At 41.3% G+C, this 22038-nt stretch overlaps 1 protein-coding gene across 2 annotated transcripts in view; it reads right to left on the bottom strand.

Moving 5' to 3' along the window:
• Positions 1-22038, bottom strand: part of pth1r (parathyroid hormone 1 receptor) — a 111584-nt gene that overhangs the window by 40005 nt on the left and 49541 nt on the right. For both annotated transcript variants that reach the window (XM_043689396.1, XM_043689395.1), the window contains exons 3-4: positions 6239-6349; positions 2614-2738 (exon numbers count right to left, since the gene is read on the bottom strand). In XM_043689396.1, the coding sequence (XP_043545331.1) occupies positions 2614-2738; positions 6239-6349 (236 nt within the window). The remainder of the gene's footprint in view (positions 1-2613; positions 2739-6238; positions 6350-22038) is intronic.

Raw genomic sequence — 22038 nt, forward strand, 5'->3', positions numbered from 1 at the left:
CACAACATCATTCTTTCATCATTAGCCGAGTCAAGGTTTGACAACAGGTCCACGAGAAAGTTCACTATCATTTCCTTGAGGATGATAGGTATAGGCAGTGAATATCAGCCTTGCCAGTAACATCTACATCACAAAAATAAATTACTGAAAGGAAATAAAAGGACGTTAAGGAGTATTATAAAGAATCAGTAAATAATATCAAATTGAATAATAAAGGTTTTTGCAAGGGCTCAAAGTTTAAAAATTTACCTTGAGAGTAAGCAATGGGGCCAGAGGATGTAGTGTATTTTGAAGGATGAAGGCATGGTAGAGAAAGTAAGTAAATATTTACCAATACTTTTAACAAATAATGATGCAAATGGAAATTAGATGTACTGGAGGACATGAACAGTTTCTAAAGAGTATAAAAAGGAATTGGTTCTGAAATGAATACAGTAACTCAGGATGGATTTTATTGCACCCTGGTTCCATGGATTCAAAATGGTTGATAGCTGTGAAGGTGGAGATAGCGGGGATTTTTATCGCAATTCTTCAATCTGCCTGAAATTTATACAATGACAGGCAGTTTATTAAAATAGGAGTAAACATGACAGGTTCAATTTAACTAAGTATGAGGTTGCAAATTTTGGGATAAAGTAGTGAGAATATTTCCATTGGAGTGGAAAAGGATGAGAAAATTTGAATTAGTGGAGCAAAGAACTAAGACATATATGTTGGATGAAAAGTATCTTTCTGCTCTGTTTGGCTCTATGTTGTTCAAACTGTTGCACGTCAAAATTTAAAGTACCCACAGCTTGGAGAATTGGATTGGAGAAAAAGTGGTTCTACAATCAGATTTCATAAAATTCTGGATCGTGTGGATGAATAGAAGTGGCTAGACTATCTGACTGATGATAGTGGACTTTCTCGTGGACCTGCTGCATTCCATGTAATTGAGATACTTTGCTAATGTCATTAGGTTTAATATTGTTCAAACCTTGACTCAGCTATAATGAAAGAATGGTGTTGTATGTCCAACTTCCAGACATGTAAGATCGGAGGCTTGAAGCAACTTTAACAGAATGAAAGACTCAGCAAAAATATTAACTGCATAACTTATGAGATCACAAGATTAATTCAACTGTACAGGGCCCTTCAGCCGATTTAATTCGCCCTTTTCAACCCTAATCATCTCTCTACAACATCACAGAATCACAGAAGTGTTATGGTGTAGGAGGAGGCCATTTGGCCCATTATGACTGCACCAGCTCATTAAATGAGAAACTCATGTAGTTCCAATCTCTTGCTTTTCCTCCATGTCCTTGCACATTTTTCTTATCCACATAGCCATCCAATGTCCTCTTGATTGCCTCAAATGAACCACCACACCTCTAGGCAGTACATTCCATACACTAACTACTGCAGAGTGAAGCATCATCTTGCTGCTTCCGATATTTGTTCACCAACTTAGTCTCAATAGCCCTTCAAGGTGGCACAGTGGTTAGCACTGCTGCCTCACACCGCCAGGGACTTGGGTTCGATTCCAGCCTCAGGGGTGGAGTTTGCACATTCTCTCCCTCTCTGTGTGGGTTTCCTCTGGGTGTTCCAGTTTCCTCCCACAATTCAAAGATGTGTAGGTTGGGTGCATTAGTCAGGGGTTAAATGTAGGGGTCTGGGTGGGTTAGCCTTTGGAGGTCCTTCTTGTTGGGCCGAAGGGCTGTTTCCACACTGTAGGGATTTTAGTCTATGTTAATTCATCACAGCTGCATGTCACCCTGTGTAGAAAGTGCAGCCACTTTGGTACACAGCAGATCTTACCTCTGAACAATTTTCCAGCGAATAGCAGTCTGATATGTTTTATTAGACTAGAAAAGCCCACAAAGACTATTAAAGGTGTATGGATGAGTTGCTAATCCAATGCTGGGTGGGAAGGTGAAAGTCCCATTGTATGGTTTGAGGATATCATAGAGTCATAGAGATGTACAGCATGGAAACAGACCCTTCGGTCCAACTCATCCATGCCGACCAGATATCCCAACCCAATCTTGTCCCACCTGCCAGCACCCGGCCCATATCCCTCCAAACCCTTCTTATTCATATACCCATCCAAATGCCTCTTAAATGTTGCAATTGGACCGGCCTCCACTACTTCCTCTGGCAGCTCATTCCATACACGTACCACCCTCTGTGTGAAAAAGATGCCCCTTAGGTCTCTTATATATCTTTCCCCTCTCACCCTAAAACTATGCCCTCTAGTTCTGGAACCCCCCCCCACCCCCCCCCAACACCCCAGGAAAAACACTTTGTCTATTTACCCTATCCATGAACCTCATCATTTTGTAAACCTCTATAAGGTCACCCCTCAGCCTCCGACACTCCAAGGAAAACAGTCCCAGCCTATTCAGCCTCTCCCTATAGCTCAAATCCTCCAACCTTGGCAACATCCTTGTAAATCTTTTCTGAACCCTTTCAAGTTTCCAAGTCCTCACAAAAAGGTAACCCATTTGTTTATCTTATTGCTGTTTATGGATGTTGCTACTACAACCACAATTGCTAAAGATAGTCACCACAAATATACTGTGACAATATAGAAATAGAACATTGTAATAAAAATGATTCATGGGGTAAAGTCACCTTTTCTGCAACCTGGTTCATATGTGCAAGGTACCTGGCACATTCTGTGTAATTTGCCCATGTTCGGTTATTGCTTGGCACAAGCTCCCAGCTCCCATTCACATTACATTGTCGATAAGCATGGCCTGCCAGAAAACACACAGGAAGTTAGTGTCGAGTGCAGCTTCACCCTTCACCTGCTCACTTAATAAGAGAGACTTCTGTGACATAATTCAGGTTGAGGAATGCTCTTTTTCCTGAAAATGACTAAAAACTGAAGGCTAAAAGATACTCTGAGTGAAAATTCAGCATTTATTGTCCAGGATTTGGTCCTAAGCCTAACAATAGTGTCTCTCAAAGAACAAAGTTGCTGACAGAAATGAAGTGGATATTGAAGAGGAGGAGCAGAGAGGGGGAATAAATGGCTGTCTAATTAAAGGGAACCAGATTCTGGATCAGTGGTGCTGGAAGAGCACAGCAATTCAGGCAGCATCCGAGGACAGGCAAAATCGACGTTTCGGGCAAAAGCACTTCATCAGGAATAAAGGCAGAGAGCCTGAAGCGTGGAGAGATAAGCTAGAGGAGGGTGGGGGTGGGGAGAGAGTAGCATAGAGTACAATAGGTCAGTGGGGAAGGAGATGAAGGTGATAGGTCAGGGAGGAGAGGGTGGAGTGGATAGGTGGAAAAGGAGCTGGGCAGGTCGGACAAGTCAGGGGATCGAGTTGCTGGAGGTTAGAAGCTAGGATGAGGTGGGGGAAGTGTTTTTACCTCGTAATTAAAGGGAAGGTCTGGGGCAGGGTTTTAGAAGACATTTGAAAAAAATAGTCATAGCCTGCTATCTATAAGCTTCTCAAAGTCAAATAATTCATTAAAACCTATTTCCAAAATGCAATGCAGTTTGTCAGAAAATCTACAATAGATAAGAATACCGAGTGGCATGGTAGCTTAGTGGTTAGCATTGCTGCTTCAAAGTGCCAGGGACCTGGGTTTGATTCCACCCTATGGTAACACTGCAGATTTTGCATGTTCTCCCCACATCTGCATGGGTTTCCTCTGGGTGGTCTGGTTTCCTCCTATGGTCTAAATACTTGCAGGTAAGGGGATTTGGTCATTCTAAATTGCCTTGTAATGTCCAAAGATGTTCAACTCAGATGGATTAGCCATGGAAAATGCATGATTTCTGGGATAGGGTGGGATTTGAGTCTGGGTGGAATGCTCTTTAGTGTAGACTCATTAGACCAAATGGCCTCTTTCTGCACTGTAGGGATCCCCTAAATCTTATAGTGAGAATTAATCTCACTTGCACACCTCAAATTACAATAGCCCAAAGTGTAGTTTTCCTTTCAAGCAGTTCCAAGAATGCATTCACCTACAATTTCGAAAGGATAACTTGGGGTGAGTACATAATGCTGACCTAGACAGTGACATTAATATGAAACTGGCTGAGTGACACTGAGTAATTGTGAATGGTTCTTTATCAGACTGAAGGAAGGGTATAATCATGCTCCCCTTGCTTTTTCTGATTTATATATATGATCTAGTCTGAGGTGTACACATGCACAAATTCAAAATTTATGAATGACAGAAACTTTGGAAGTTTTAGGAGGATACTGATAAACCTCATGAGAACATAAACATGCTAATAGAATGTGCCAGACAAGTGGCAGATGAAATTTAATGTAGAGAAGTATGAAGTGATTCATTTTGAAAGAACGAAAAGAGACAATATAAAATAAAGGGTAGCATTACAGAGATGCTGCACAAATCATCGAAGATTGCAGGTCAAATTGAGAGGAATGGTTAGCATAGAATGCAAGATTCTAGGCTTTAGTAACAGGGTACAAGAGCAAAGATGTTATTATAAGCCTGCAAAAAACATTAGTTGAGTATCAATTGTAGGATTCAGCATAATTTAATGGAGGCTGCCAGAGTAGCCATGAATGCAGAGGTTGAAGGGGAGAGAGATTCAGACAAGTGACATCGCCTCAGATTCTAGGCATTGAGAAAACTAGCCCAATTAAATTGGGCAAGCAAGGCATTGATGCAGAAATTCCAATCTTCAGCAATGAAATGTTAATTAAGCTCATTAATAAGCTATCTGGGCCTAACAGAATTTCAGGGATTTAATGAGACTGACATGACTGTCCACTAACTCTGTTGGTGACCGTGTAGGAGGAGTTTCCTCATTGCAGGCACTCAGTACCAGATTGAGACACATAGCCATTGGAAAGGCAGAACAGTGGGGGGGGCTCTGATTCACTCTTCTGTCCTTACCTTTAACTGATAGGTTAGTTTAGCTTAGTTGGCTGAATGGATGGTTGGTATGTGAAGCGGTATGATACCAACAGTATGGGTTCAATCCCCTCCACTGACTGAGGTTATAATGAAGGACTTTTCTCAACACCTCCCCTTGCCTGAGGTATGGTGACCCTTAAGTAAAATTGCCATCAGTTTTGTCGCTCTCTAATGAGACAGCAGCCCTATGATCTGTTAAGACTATAATGACTTGACTTGACCTTTAACCATTTGCAATGCAACCCCTCCTTGTGACCACATCCCACTCTCTTTCACTTGAGGCCGGGGTTCCAGTGGAGATTCTCTGGCAGCAGACACAGCTCCCAATGCAAGCCAATAGCTCTCTAAGGCAAGATTTCCATCCTACAAGGTGACTTAAATACTGGAAGGCACTTAAACAGCATTAGGCCTGCCGCATGGAATAGATGCCAAACTCCCACTGATACTCCAAGTAGTGGAGGGGGACCCTGATGTAGCACTAATTTCTGGCCATGGAGTCCACCTTCAAGAACGATGTGAAGGTATTAGAAAGGCTGCAAGAAAGATTGACATGAATGTCTTTAGAATGAGAACTGTCTTTACATGGATAGATAGAGAAATTGGCTAAAAGAGGATTAAGAGGAGATTTTGTTATATTGCCCAAAGTTATGATGGGTCTAGACAGCATAAGATTGGAGACATTCTTCCTGTTGGTGCAAGGTTTAACAAGTGACTGGTTCAAGGTGATTGGCAAGAGAAACAACTGCGAAAAATGTTTTTTAGTCATCAAGTGTTTAAAATCTGAAATGCACTGCCAAGATTGTGGTCAAAGCAGATTCAATCCTTGCTTTCAAAAAGACAATGGAATAATGTGAATGGAATTTTCTGAAGAGAAAGATGTGCAAAGCTACTTGGAAAAGGAGGGTAAGTGAAACCAAATGAGTTGCTGTTATAGACATAGTTGGCACAAAAACAAAAAGCTGAATGGACTCATTTTATGCCTTAACTATTTTATGTTTCAAAATGTAATGGCTAAGATACTTCATGAAAATGTCTGACTGTCAGAAAGACATCAAATCCCTCCAACATACTGGCTGATCAGACATATAAAAAGCTACAAATTATTTGCGAGCAATGAGAAAATAACATCTAAGTTTTCCTCACTGGCAGTTTAACAAACTAATATTTTTTAAAAGATCTCCTTTTTTAACTTGCTACATTTTCGAAGTCAACAGTTAAAATAATTATATATGTTTTTTATATCCTTTCTGTGGAAAGATGGTCAAATATTCATGAATTCTTGCAACTTAAGTCTGAAATATATATTCTAAAACACTGTGCTTGTAGTGAGCATCGAATGCCAGCCTCTGACCTTGGTGGTTGAAATCATATATATAATCTGGGCACTGCATTGACACCAATTTCCCTGGTGGTCCTTCTGGCCAGCAAAGGATCCCATCCCACTGGGGAGCACAGTACCCTTCTGTGGGGAAAAAAGTGCATAATGTGAGTTATTGAAAAGATACAGTGCATTAAAATGACTTGTAAGAATTAATAAATTAGGTAGAACAGTCAGTATCGTGTAGGTAAAATAGGCCGTGATGATAATACGAATTACGTCAGATTAAATCGCATTGTGGACAACACAGACATATGAAGCTAAAAATATTTAGAAACAAAAACAGAAGTTGCTGGAAAAGCTCAGCAGTTCTGGCAGCATCTGTGAAGAGAAATCAAAGTTAACATTTCAGGTCCGGTGACCCTTCCTCAAAATAAATAGGACAACTTGGAATTTGTACAGATACTTGGTTATCTGGGGGAAATGTTGAGAGGATGAATTTGAAAATGTAAAAAGACAAGGAAGTGAAGGTTCATCTGACAAAATCAGTCAACGATGTGTGTGGAAATGTCAGACATTAATAAACCAGATAGAGTTGCCAATAACTTGCAGGAGAAGGGAGAAATAGTCTGCAGAACCATGACAGCTCTTAGGTAGTAAGATACTTGCACTAGCCAAATGAACCATGAATGCATTGGCATAATAACATCAAGTTTGTCCCATATAATTAATCATAAACACACTTCCAGAGTTCTAAATAGTTTGATGAGTTTGAATATTGTAAGAAATCAGAGGCCTTAGTTCCTGACCTCCAGAGTTAACTATCTGTGATGGTGATTGATTTTAACCTCTTGAATATTGCATGGGCTAGTCTGTACATTTATAAACAATCAAATTCCCTGACCCAGGTTTTCTGATTGGAAGATAGTTGTTGCAACTATATGAAAGATATGCTGAAAGATATGCCATGGACCACTTGGAAGGAGGTCCCGATGCACTGACTGCCTGAAATGCCTGGGAAGATTAAATATCTGACAGATAATTATTCATCATGTGGGACCCTTCAAAAATGTCTCTGACTCTTGAGTTAGACTCACAAACTATAAGGGGTTCTACCTCAATTGATTAAATAGTTACCCAGGAGAGATAGGAGCAATTAAAATCTGTTCTAACTTGCTGACCCTCCTCCCCATAATTCCCCAATGACACATCAGGAATCCCTCAGACATCCCCCTTCTAACCCAATGCAGCACCCTTACCAATCTGACAAGTGCAGACACTAGGAAGCCCTCAACCTGAAAACCCTCTGCCTTAACATCCAATTTGACCCAACACCTTCTGAACACCCTCATTCTCAAATGGTCCAAGATATGTATAATATCATAAGATATAGGAGCAGATGTTGGTCATTTGGCCCATTGAGTCCACTCTGTCATTTAATGAGATCATGAAAATCTCAACTTCGCTCTCTTGCTTTTTCTCCATAAACCTTGATTCTTGTACTGACTAACAATCTGTCTGTCTGAGTATAACTCAATCCAACACATCCCAACCCAACTGGGAACCTCTTGACCTGGCCCCAACCAACCTTGGCACATCCTGCCTGATCCTCTCCCAACTCAATCCCCCATAATGATGCCCTGCCTTGGATGAAAATAGCAACAGACTTACTCACAGTGCACTGGAAGATCTATCCTTGTGACAGATTGCCTATCTAAATTTTCTATTGTTCACCAACTTAGCAACACAATGAGCAGACCTATCACTGACATGCTGAATGTTATTTTCAATTTATTTGGTGTCCCAAACAGAGCATATCTGATAATGACTGCAGTTCACTGACAAAGGATACAATACAGGATGTGTGCCATTTGGGGTGGGATCCATCTCACATGGTTATCCTGTTGTCCAAGCTCACATTGGGTAAATGGTACACACTATCAAATCAATGATCAAAACAGGATTTTCACATTGCATTGTTGAATTTTCATGAGAAGGGATTACCATTCCTGGAATAGTTTATACCAGGACGGCAAGATTGGGTAATTTTGCTCAGCATCCAATTCCATGAACATTCTGAGACTCATGGCATTCATTGTCAAAGATAGATAAGAATGAAAGAGATAAAGCTAGTAAGAAGATAGGGGGCTACCACAGCTATATACTGGGCAGAGAGTGGGAGTCAGAAATACAAATATGAGTGCTTGGATACCAGCAAGTTTTTTAGAATATTCAAGCAGCCCAAAAGTCAGTATTGATCATGGTGCTACACTGCAAAGGAACAGAACAATAATCAGACCAATTTACAACATGATATTCATGCATGAAGGCTGTGAGGAGGAAAACTCCAATGGTAATAACTGGGCAATGATATTGAGTGACAACTACAGCAACAAGAAATCAAAGTTGTCAACCACGAGCAACTGAACACAACATATACCTCTCCGAACAGGCATACAGTCATCAGATCAGGATAAGATATCAAATCTTCAAAGAATTACATAATGGTTAGAATTGTTAATCTTGTATAACGTGTTTTATTGTATAACAATCAAACATGATGAACGTTGTGCTCTGTCTCCCAGCAGTGTGATATACCTTTAAGAGACATGTTTATGATAATATTTCTGTGTCATAACATGTGAACAAGGGTACAAACGTACCATTTACATAGAACATAGACATTACAGCGCAGTACAGGCGCTTTGGCCCTCGATGTTGTGCCAACATGTGGAACCAATCTGATGCCCATCTAACCTACATTATTCCATTCTCATTTATATGCCGATCCAATGACTTTTTAAATGCCCTTAAAGTTGGAGAGTCTACCACTGTTGTCGGCAGTGTGTTCCACGCCCCAACTACTCTCTGAGTAAAGAAACTATCTCTGACATTTGTACTATATCTATCACTCCTCAATTTAAAGCTATGCCCCTTTGTGCTAGCCATCACCATCTGAGGAAAAAGGCTCTCACTGTCCACCCTATCTAACCCTCTGATTATCGTATATGTCTCCGTTAGGTCACCTCTCAACCTTATTGTCGCTAAAGAAAATAGCTTTAAGTCCCTCAGCCTTTCCTCATAAGACCTTCCCTCCATACCAGGCAACATCCTCGTAAGTCTCCTCTAAACCCTTTCCAAAGCTTCCACATCCTTCCTAAAATGTGATGATCAGAACTGTATGCAATACTCCAAGTGCGGCCGCACCAGAGTTTTATACAGCTGCAGCATGTTCTCATGGTTCCGAAACGCAATCCCTCTACCAATAAAAGCTAACACACTGTATGCCTTCTTAACAACCCTATCAACCTGGGTGGCAGCTTTCAAGGATCTATGTACCTTGACAGCGAGATCTTTCTGCTCATCTACACGACCAAGAATCTTACCATTAGCCCAATACTCTGCATTCCTGCTACTCCTTCCAAAGTGAATCACCTCACACTTTTCCACATTAATCTCCATTTGCCACCTCTCAGCCCAGCTCCACAGCTTATCTATGTCTCTCTGTAACCTACAACATCCTTCGTCACTATCCACAACTCTATCAACCTTAGTGTCACCCACAAATTTGCTAACCCATCCTTTCATGCCCTCATCCAAGTCATTTATAAACATGACAAACAACAGAGGAGCCAAAACAGATCCTTGCAGTACCCCACTAGTAACTGAACTCCAGGAACAATATTTCCCATCAACCATCACCCTCTGTCTTCTTTCAGCTAGCCAATTTCTGATCCAAACCACTAAATTACCCTCAATCTCATGCTTCCGTATTTTGTGCAATAGCCTACCGTGGGGAACCTTATCAAATACCTTACTGAAATCCATATACACCACATCAACCACTTTACCCTCATCCATCTGTTTGGTCACCTTCTCAAAGATCTCAATAAGGTAGGCACGACAACTCTTCACAAAATCATGTTGACTGTCCCTGATCAACTTATTCCTCTCTCAATAATTAAAAATCTTATCTCTTATAACCCTTTCCAACACTTTATCCACAATGAAAGTAAGGCTCACAGGTCTATAATTTCCAGGGTTGTCTCTATTCCCCTTCTTGAACAAGGGAACAACTTTTGTTATCCTCCAGTCTTCTGGTACTATTCCTATAGATAACAATGACATAAAGATCAAAGCTAAAGTCTCTGCAATCTCCTCCCTGGCTTCCCAGTGAATCTAAGGATAAATCCCATCCGACCCAGGGGACTTATCTATTTTTATACTTTCAAGAATTGCTAACATCTCCTCCTTTTGTACCTCAATCCCATCTATTCTAGTAGCGTGTATCTCAGTATTGTCCTCGACAGCATTATCTTTTTCTTGTGTGAATACTGACGAAAAGCATTCATTTACCGCCTCTCCTATCTCCTCTGACTCCATGCACAACATCCCACTACTATGCTTGATTGGCCCAAATCTAACTCTAGTCATTCTTCTATTCCTGATATAGCCATAGAAAGCCTTAGGGTTTTCCTTGATCCTGTCTGCCTTCTCATGTCCCCTCCAGGCTCTTCTTAGCTCTGTCTTTAGCTCTTTCCTGGCTAACACGTAACTCTTAAGTGCCCAAAATGAGCTGTCACGTCTCATCTTAACATAAGCCTTCTTCTTCCTCTTGACAAAACATTCAACTTCCTTCATAAACCACGGCTCCCTCACTCAACAACTCCCTCCCTGCCTGATCAGTACATACTTATCAAGGACCCACAATAGCTGGTCTTTGTACCCATCCCCTGCAGTTTCCTTCCTCATCCTATGCACCCTAAATCTTGCCTATTTGCACTGTAATTGCCTTTCCCCAGCTATAACTCTTGTCTTACAATGTATACCTATCCCTTTCCATCACTAATGTAAGCATAACTAAATTGTGGTCACTATCACCAAAGTGCTCACTTACCTCCAAATTTAACATCTGGCCGGGTTCATTACCCAGTACCAAATCTAACATGGCCTCACCCCTTGTTGGTCTGTCTACATACTGTGTCAGGAAACCATCATGCGCACATTGGACAAAAACTGACCCATCTAAAGACTTTAACTATAGTACCCCCAGTCAATATTTGGAAAGTTAAAGACCCCATAACAACTTCCCTGTCACTCTTGCTCCTATCAAGGATCATCTTTGCTATTCTATCCTCCACAACTCTGGAACCATTTGGAGGCCTATAGACAACTCCCAACAGGGTAATCTCTCCTTTCTGTTTCTAATCTCAGCCCATACTACCTCAGTAGACAAGTTCTCAAATGCCCTTTCTGCAACCGTAATACTATCCTTGATGAACAATGCCACACCACCTCCTCTCTTACCTTTTCTCTGTTCTTACTAAAATATCTAAATCCCAGAACCTGCAATAACCATTCCTGTCCCTGTTCTACCCATGTCTCTAAAAAGGTCACAACATCGAAATCCCAAGTACCAACCCATACTGCAAGTTCACACACTTTACTCTGAATGATCCTGGCGTTGAAGTAGACACACTCCAAACCAGTGCCAGTGCCTTCTTGCAATCTTGAAACCTTAGTTCTGACCTCACTACTCTCATCCTCCTGTATGCTCAAAATACAATTTCAGCTCCCATCCCCCTGCTGAATTAGTTTAAACCTATCTGAAGAGCATTAACAAATTTCAACCCCAGGATATTGGTACCTCTCTGGTTCAGGTGAAGACAATCTTGTTTGTAGAGGTCCCACCTACCCCAGAAAGAGCCTCAATTATCCAACTATCCAAAACCCTCCCCCTTGCACCATCCCTAAAGCCATGTGTTCAACTCCTCTTTCTCCCCATTCCTCGCCTCACTAGCATGTGGTACGTGCAACAAACCAGAGATAACAATTCTGTTTGTTCTAGTTCTAAGCTTCCACCCTAAGCTCTCTGAATTTCTGCTTTAAATCCCCATCTCTCTTCCTACCTATGTCATTGGTGCATATGTGCACCACGACTTGGAGCTGCTCCCCCCTCCCTCTCAAGGATCTTGAGAACCCAGAAACATCATGAACCCTGGCACCTGGGAAACAACACACCAACCGTGAGTCTCTCCTATTCCCACCACACCTCCTATCTATCCCCCTAACTATGGGTCCCCAATGACAAATACTCTGCTCCTCTTTCCCCTCCCTTCTGAGCAACAGGGACAGGCTCTGTGCCAGAGACCTGTTCCCCATTGCTTACCCAGGTAAGTCATCCCCCACAACAGTACCCAAAATGGTATACTTATTGTTGAGGGGAACGACCACAGGGGATCTCTGCACTTTCTGCCAGTTCCATTGACAGTAACCTATCTACCTTCATCTTTTACCTGAGGTATGACTACCTCCCTATAACTCCTCTCAATAACCCACTCCAGCTCCTGAATGATCCGAAGTTCATCCAGTTCCAGCTCCAGTTCCCTAATGCTGTTTTCGAGGAGCTGGAATTGGGTGTACTTCCCACTGATGCAGTCAGCTGCGATACCACTGGTGACCCTTACCTCCCACATTCTGTAGGAGAAACATTCAACTGCCCTAACCTCCATTCCTACTATTCTAAATTCCCAATGAGACTACTAAAAAACTAAAAAAAAAAGAAACCAGTCACTGGAAATATTACCACCTGAAATATTTTACATTGATGGAAGCGCACTGCTGTTTGTTACTAAATAGTTTGTTATCAACCCACAAAGGGTTGTAATGTATGTATTTATGAGGGGCTTTTAAAAATGTGTTACCGATGTAATTATCCATGACAGTAGGCTTTGCATTAGCGGTTGGGAGAGGGCACATCCTGAGCGAGACATGGCCAGAGTGAGTATGTATTTCTGGGATTTTGAAGCATCATGGGAATTTGGTGCAAAGTGGAAGAGATACTCTTTGCTTTTTTTGCTGGTTATAGTTTATATGGTCTATATTTGATAGTAATGAGAACCAGGGAGTAATTGATATTATTTAATATTAAGCATCTCCCAAAAGGTTTATTTTCAAGTGCTTGGTCTTGCCAGGAGAGGTCAAAGCCATGCTTTGCTCTTCCTGCTCTGTGTGGGAAGTCAGGCATCGGCTGGCACATGCTGGAAGATTCTCCAACTGCAGCTTCTGAAACTCTGGATTGTGGAGCTAGAGCAGCATTTGGGGACACTGCAGAGCATCAACAAGGCAAAGAGTAGCGCAGACAACATGATGGAGATGGTATATCGCAGGTTAAGGCATCATAGGCAGGTAGGGAATGGGTGACCAACAGGCAGAGCAAGAGGACTAAGCAGGCAATACAGGAGTCTCCTGTTGTTATTCTCCTGCAAAATAGGTATACCACTTTGGACATTGTGGAGGGGAATGGCCTCTAAGGGAAAAGGAAAAATGTTAAATTTGTTGCTCCATGAATGTCCTCCTCTCCAATACAGTAGAACCAAAGTGTGGAAATGCAATAGTTATAGAGGAGTCAATTGTTAAAAGAATGGACAGGCACTTCTGTAGATACAAGCAAGACTCTGGGATGGTATACTTTAAAAAGCACTGAAGATGCTGGAGTTCTTAGACAAATAAAACAGAAATTGCTGGAAAAACTCAGCCAGTAACAATGATGTGTTAATGCAATATATATATATACACACACACAAATATTACCCATAAATGCACAATGAATTACTACTTAATAAACACCGTAATTTGCTACCATGGTGAGGGCCTTACCTCCAGCTGGGTATTTATACCCAATGTGGCACTGCTTATTATAGCACCCGTAACATAAGAACTGGGCATAGAAACTTAAAATAGGAGCAGGAGTAAGCCATTTAGCCCTTTGAATTGCTGTGCCACTCATTATAATCATGGCTGATCATCCGACTCAATAGCCTGTTACTGCTCCTCCCCCATATTCTTTGGTCCCTTTGACCCCAAGTGCTATGTCCAACCATACGTTTTGGCTTTGGCTTGTTTCTGTGATAGCAAATTTCACAGTCTTATGACTCACTGGATGAATAAGTTTCTCATCTCAATCCTGAATGACTTCACCTATATCATGATTTGGAGGAGCCGGTGTTGGACTGGGTGGACAAAGTTAAAAATCACACAACACCAGGTTATAGTCCAACAGGTTTAATTGGAAGCACACTAACTTTCAAAGCGCCGCTCCTTCATCAAGTGGTCCTCCACAACCACCTGATGAAGGAGCGTCACTCCGAAAGCTAGTGCTTCCAATTAAACCAATTGGACTATAACCTGGTGTTGTGTGATTTTTAACTTTGTTCACCTATATCCTTAGCCTGTGACCCCTGGTTCTGGACTCCCACATCATCAGAAACCACTCTGAAGAAGGTTCAATGGACTCTAAACATTAACACTGTTTCTATCTCTACAGATTCTAGTGGTGAAAGCTGGTCAGCTGTGATGGAAAGAATTTTGGAGCTCCAATCATTACTATCTTCAGCTCCGGTCTACAATATAAGAACTGTACTTTGCCATAGCAACTCAGTTTCCTGTGTGAACTGTGACACAACACATCATGTGTTAATGGATATAACACTTGCATCTATAATATCATAAAGCACAAGTGAAACACAACAGTTCAACAGAATACTGTGTTGAATTATATCATTTTATCCCAGCCTGATGCAGGACACCGAGGAGAGGAGAGACAAAAGTCAGCAGTGATTAAAGTTAGAGAAGATATCACAGAATCAAGCTCTGACCTAGTCCCACAAGTGGTGTGAGGTTGCTGCCCATTTAAAAATTACTGAAAATGTTCTTTTTCAGATTCTCCTAACTTAAAGAAAAACAATCTTGAATTACAAAGATTTCAGTAAACAAGAAAGTTTTTTTTGGCTGCCGTGCTTCAGAGGCCCAGGTCTCTATGATTCTGCTCTCTCACTCAGGCCCAGCTCGTAAGCTTGTGTGCAGTTTTATTTGCTTTCTGAAAACAGTGCTGTGTTAAACTAGTGACACACTGTCATCCAGAGAAGGAAATAAAAGGATATTGTGGTATGTGGGAGTAAAATATTCTTCAAGGCTAATTTTAGGTGTTTGGATGACAGCAACTAGTGGTAACCTGGTACACAGAGCATGCTTCTGTACAGCAGGGAAACTTGAAACAAGGCTGGGTATGTTTGCAGTAAAATTCAGTACATAACCCTGACCGCACTGCTAAAAACAGTCATCCCACAATTCCCTTGAGTCGTTGCCCATAGGTTTCAGGTATGACAGACAAGATTTTTTTCTATCTATGGAGCATATAGCAGTTCTAAATCATTGATTTCCCTGAGTTTGATGAATATTATGTGCTGAGATAGTTCTTCTGGAGATTAGAATGGCGTTTATGTCCCTTAGTCTGATGCGCCATGTCATATCTCATTGGAATAGCAGGTGATTGATGTCGGAGTACTGGTCCGATGTGAACATGCTGCTCCACACCATTACCCCCGCACCCACCACCCCCCCACCCCTAAGCATCAATATTTCACATAAGTTTGGGCATGTAACTTGGAGATACACCCTTGATAAACAATCATGGACAGCATTGTAACCAGATGACTGGTTCAAGCCAGACTGCCTTGATCAAGGGTCTACAAAAGAACAGTACTTCTAACTGATTAAGCATTGGTCCTTTTTCAGTTACTATTAGAAAATAACAAATCCATGTTCAAATAAGAACATTGTATTCGGTAAAGCCCTCTATGTCGGCTAACTTACTGTTATTGGTGAAAATATAGGGGAGCCACGGTCCAATTTTAATTGGTCTGGTAATTTGGCCCAGACATTAAGATTATTTAAATAAATAGTTGATCTCTTGATGTTAGGTAAAAGGGGTAAATGTAGGGTAATGGGTGGGTTGCGCTTCGGCAGGTCGGTGTGGACTGCCGAAGGGCCTGTTTCCACACTGTAAGTAATCTAATCTAATCTAATCTAATCTAATCTAATTTGTGGGATCTTGCTGTGCAAAAGTTGGCTGTTGTGACTACACTGTTCCTGAATTCTACAAAGCATCTTTGGCGCTCCCAGGACTGTGGATAGCATTGTACAGATGCTCGACCCTTTGTCTCATTATGTATGAACCATATAAAGAACAACATTTCATTTTAGTTCCACAAATACAGTTCTCCTCCATCAATTTAAGCCAGCAACTTGCTTATCTTAAACATTATTTTAAAGCAAATATCACATAATTCTTAGACTCAATTTGCACTGCTCATTGCCCACAGAAGCCACTGAAGTAATGCCGTCTGCCAAATAAGCTTTTTTTTTGCACTTGATGGCGTGAATCAAGTTGACAGGCAGGAGAATGAGGCACTTTGCCAATTCGGCAGAGACGGTTTTCCCACCTGCCCATCCCCCTCCCTTCCTCTCGCCCTCCTTCCACACAACCTCTGAGAAGCCTTGCTAAGCTGGCAAAAAGGAAAGATCACTCAGTGCCTCTTAGAAAAATAAATACTAATAAACTATGGAATGTTTCACTGCAACGTTTTACACATCACTGAAAGGTTGAGCTCCTTCAGCAAGCAAACAACCCGGAGCCAATTTTATTATTTAATGACTTGAGTTCAATAGGCTGCCCTTGTCTCACTGTCTCAGCTTAGTCGCTTCTGCCACACTCCTCCAAAGATGCCAAAGGTGCTCAGTCTCAAATAAATTGATGCTTTCTAATTTTTACCCCTTCATTCCCATCTCTTACCAAGGTGATCTGAGGTGATCCAGGCCCACAGACTCACCGAAGTTCAAATGGATGGTGAGTTTGGTCAGCTGAGGAGTACCAACTCAGTTCAGCTGACAACCGGGCAGGAACATTTCCAATGGATGCTGGCTCAATCAGAACTGAGGAGTACAAAGGTCAAACTAAAGCATCCCATTACCACGTTGGTGCCCATGTTTCACAACTCATGTAACTGGACACACATTTTACATTTCCTACCACCATTTACACATTCTCCCCTCGTCCAGGGACTCCCAAAAGTTTCACAGTTGCTGCCACAGTGGACAAATTACATATGATCTTATGGCCAAATCCAAAGTTTAAACACTTACTGTGACAGCCATGGTTCAGTGAAAGACACTCTTTCCTCTGAGTCAGAAGATTGTCAGATCAAATTAAGATAGAGAAGTCTGAGGTGATGTATTTTTGGAGTGGGATGGGAAAGCAATCTAAATTAATGGCACAGATCCGGAGAGTGTACAGCAACAGAGGGCTCTGGAAGTGTATGTGCATCAGTCTTTGAAGGTGGTAGGTCAGACTGAGAGAATGGTTAGGATCATAGATAATATTGTGAATAGATACATTAAGGACAAATGCAGAAAATCTATCCCACACCTTTATAACGCCCCTCTGATTAGGCCCCAGTTAGAGCACTGCATTCAGTTCTGGTAACCATATCCCAGAAAGAATGAGAGACGCTTGAAAGTGTGCAGAAGAGATTCACTGATGGTTGCAGGGATGGGGGATCTTTAGTTACAAGATTAGATTGAAAAAAATGGGATTTTCTCCTTCAAGCAACAATTATTGAGCAGAGATTAGATAGAAGTATATAAGAGTGTGATAGATTTCGATAAAACAGATGAGGATTATGAACTTCTAGAATTCTCTACCAGAGGGCTGTGGAAGCTCATTGTTTGAATATGTTTAGATTGATTGATTTTTGATTACCAGTGGGGTACAGGAATATGAGGATGGGGTAAATAAAGGGCTTAGAAGCGTTCGATCAGCCATGATTATATTGAATGGCAGGGCAAACTTGACAGGCTGAATAGTTTGTTCTTACTTGTTTCTTCATAGAGAAAAAAATGTTCCCATTAACTGATATTATAAGAGCAAGGGGATGCAATTTAAAGACTACAAGACCATAAGACATACGAGTGAAAGTAAGGCCCTTCAGCCCATCGAGTCCACTCAGCCATTCAATTATGGCTGATGAGCATTTCATCGCCACTTACCTGCACTCTCCCCGTGTCCCTTAATTCCATGCAAGATTAAGAATTTATCAATTTCTGCCTTGAAGACATTTAATGTTCTGGCCTCCATTGCACTCCATGGCAATGAATTCCACAGGCCCATCACTCTCCAGCTGAAGAAATGTCTCCTCATTTCCATTTTAAATTGACCCTCTCTAATTCTAAGGCTGTGCTCACGGTTCCTAGTATCACTGCCTGACAGAAACAATTTCCCAGCATCCACCCTTTCTAAGCCATGCATTATCTTGTAAGTTTCTATTAGATCTCCCCTCAACCTTCTAAACTCTAATGAATACAGTCCCAAGATCCTCAGTCATTCATCATATGTTAGGCCTACCATTCCAGGATCATCCGTGTGAATCTCCACTGGACACACTGCCAGTATGTCCTTCCTGAGGTGAGGGGCCCAAAATTGGACACAGTATTCTAAATGGGGCCTAACCAGAGCTTTATAAAGTCTCAGTAGCACATCGCTGCTTTTACATTCCAACCCTCTTGAGATAAATGACAACATTACATTTGCTTTCTTAACCACAGACTCAACCTGCAAGTCAACCTTTAGAGAATCCTGGACTAGCACTTCCAGATCCCTTTGTACTTTGGCTTTTGGAATTTTCTCACTGTTTAGAAAATAGTCTGTCTCTGTATTCTTTTTTCTGCAGTGCAAGACCTCACATTTGCTCTCATTGAATTTCATCAGCCATTTCCTGGACCACTCTCCTAAACTGTCTAAATCTTTCTGCAGCTCCCCCACCTCCTCAGAACTACCTCCCTGACTCCTAACTTCGTATCATCGACGAATTTCACCAGAATGCCCCCAGTCCCTTCAACCTGATCATTAATATATAAAATGAACAGCTGCGGTCCCGACACTGAACACTACGGGAGACCACTAGCTGCTTTTTATCCCAACTCTCTGCCTTCTGTCAGACATCCAATCCTCAATCCATGCCAGTAGCTCACCTCAAAAACCATCGGCCCTCACCTTACTCAGCAGCCTCCCGTGAGGCACCTTATCAAAGGCTTTTTGGAAGTCTAGGTAGATAACATCCATTGGGTTTCCCTGGTCTAAACTACTTGTTACCTCTTCAAAGAATTCTAACAGGTTTGTCAGGTATGATCTCCCTTTACTAAATCCATGCTAACTTGTTCTAATCTGACCCTGCACTTCCAAGATTTTAGAAATCTCATCCTTAACAATGGATTCTAGAATTTTACCTACGACTGAGGTTAGGCTAATCGGCCTATAATCTTCCAACTTTTGTCTTGATACTTTCTTGAACAAGGGGGTTACAACAATGATTTTCCAATAATCCGGGACTTTCCCTGACTCCAGTGACTTTTGAAAGATTACAACCAATGCCTCCACTATTTTTTCAGCCACCTCCCTCAGAACTCTACGATGCAGCCGATCGGGGCCAGGAGATTTATCAATTTTAAGACCTTTTAGCTTTTCTAGCACTTTCTCTTTTGTAAAGGCTACAATACTCAACTCTGATCCTTGATTCTCCTTAATTGTTGGGATATTTCTCATGTCTTCCACTGTGAAGACTAACAAAGTATTTATTAAGTTCATCAGTTATTTCCTTATCTCCCATCACTAGCCTTCCTGCATCAATTTGGAGCAGCCCAATTTCTACTTTTGCCTCTCGATTGTTTCTTATGTATTGAAAGAAATCTTTACAATCATTTCTAATATTACTGGCTAGCTTACCTTCATTTTGATCCTCTCCTTTCTTATTTCTCTCTTTGTTATCCTCTATTTGGTTTTATAATCTTCCCAATCTTCTGATTTCCCAGTGCTCTAAACCACTTTATCGGCTCTCTCTTTTTCTATGATACATTCCTGACTTCCTTTGTCAGGCTTCCTTTGATGGCTGTCTAATCCCCCCACCCCTGGATAATCTAATTTAATATTTAGTGCAAAATTTGGAGGGATAATCTTGGGATGACCTGAAACTCAATGCCCACAAGGGTGGTGGAAATAGAAATAATCAATGACTTCAAAGGGAAGTTCGATGATGTCTTTGATGAAATAACCATGCAGGACTATGGGGATTGAGTGGAGGAGTGAGATAGGCTGGACTGTTCCACAGAAAGGTACCAATCATGGATTGAATAAACTGAATGGCATAATTAAATGCGATAAAGAACTTGTCCAGAATTTGATGCCCTCTCCAAGGCAAGTTTGATAGTGAAGAGTTGGGGGGGGGGCTTATTTAATCAGGCAGGAAGATGGCAAGTGAGGACCATCCTTTCTTCCTATGTCCACCAAATTAAGCTCACAGAATGAAATGGCATCATTTGAGGTCCGTAATGTCGAGTACGTTAACCAAGTATAGGGGTGTAGTGGGTAGAGTTCACTATAAGATGTAGGAGCAGAGGAAGGCCATTCAGCCCATTGAGTCTGCTTTGTATTTCAATGATATTATGTTTGATCTGATAATCTTCAATTCATTTTCCTGCCTTTTCCTCATAACCTATGATTCCCTCACTAATTAAAAACCTGTCTATCTCAACCTTGAATATGTTAATGATGCAAATTTGACAGCTTTCTGCAGTAAAGAATTCCACAGATTCACAACACTCTGAGAGAGGAAATTTCATTTCTGAGATTATGTTTTCTGATCTAAACTGTCCTTTCCGCATCTACCCTGTAAAAGCTCCCAAATATCTTACATGTTTCAATAAGGCTGCCTCTCATTCTTCCAGATTCCAGTGAATACAGGCTCAACCTATTCAATCTCTCCTCATAAGACAGTGCCTCCATACCTAGTATTAGTCTTGCGAATCTTCTCTGGACTGACTCCTATGCCAGTATATCTTTCCATAGACAAGGTGCCAAAACTGTTCCTTGAATTTCAGCTATAGTCTCACTAGTGTCTTATATAGTTTTAGCAAAACCTTCCTACTTCTAAACTTCATCACATTTGAAATAAAGTGCATCATACCCTTTGTATTCCCTAGTATGTGCTGAAGGTGGATGCTAACTTTTTCTGATTCAGGGACAAGGACTGTACTGTCGCTTTCTTCTATCTTTCTTTCTCCATTTAAAAAATCTTCAGCTCCTCAATTCTTGTTGCCAAAATACATGACCTCACATTTTTTCACATTATATTCCATCTGCATCTATAATAGGAAGCAAAGGGAAAAACTTTACAACAGTTAAAGTCAGAGCTAGTGTGAAGGAAAATGATCATCATTGTTGGAGGTGTGGTACAATCATTTCAGTTCAAGATCATCTCTGCAGGAGCTCCTCGGAGTAGTGTCCTAGACCCAACCATCTCCAGCTACTTCATCAACAATCTTTGCTTCATCATAAGGTCAAATAGGTGATTCTTCAGATACTAAAGCAACGCATGAGTATATGCAGAAAAACTGACACCAATATTGGTGGTATAGTGGACAGTGAAGAAGGTTAGAGCTGAAAATGTGTTGCTGGAAAAGCGCAGCAGGTCAGGCAGCATCCAAGGAACAGGAGAATCGACGTTTCGGGCATAAGTCCTTCTTCAGGAATGGCTTATGCCCGAAACGTCGATTCTCCTGTTCCTTGGATGCTGCCTGACCTGCTGCACTTTTCCAGCAACACATTTTCAGCTCTGATCTCCAGCATCAGCCCTCACTTTCTCCAGTGAAGAAGGTTAGCTAAGGTTACAAACAGACCTTGATCAATTGGGTCAATGACCTGAGGAGTGGAAATATGGGTTAATTTAAATAAATGTGAGGTATTACATTTTGGTAATACAAACAAGGATAGGATTTATACAATTAATGGTAGGGCCCTGGATCGTGTTATAGAACAGAGATACCCAGGGGTTCAGGTACATAATTCTTTGATATTTGTATCAGAACTAGACAGGGTGGTTAAGGTGACGTTTAGCATGCTTGTCTTCATTGCTCAGATCTTTGAGTAGAGAAGTTGGGAAGTC

The sequence above is a fragment of the Chiloscyllium plagiosum genome, chromosome 4 (genome assembly GCF_004010195.1).
Source record: "Chiloscyllium plagiosum isolate BGI_BamShark_2017 chromosome 4, ASM401019v2, whole genome shotgun sequence".
Taxonomy (NCBI): domain Eukaryota; kingdom Metazoa; phylum Chordata; class Chondrichthyes; order Orectolobiformes; family Hemiscylliidae; genus Chiloscyllium; species Chiloscyllium plagiosum.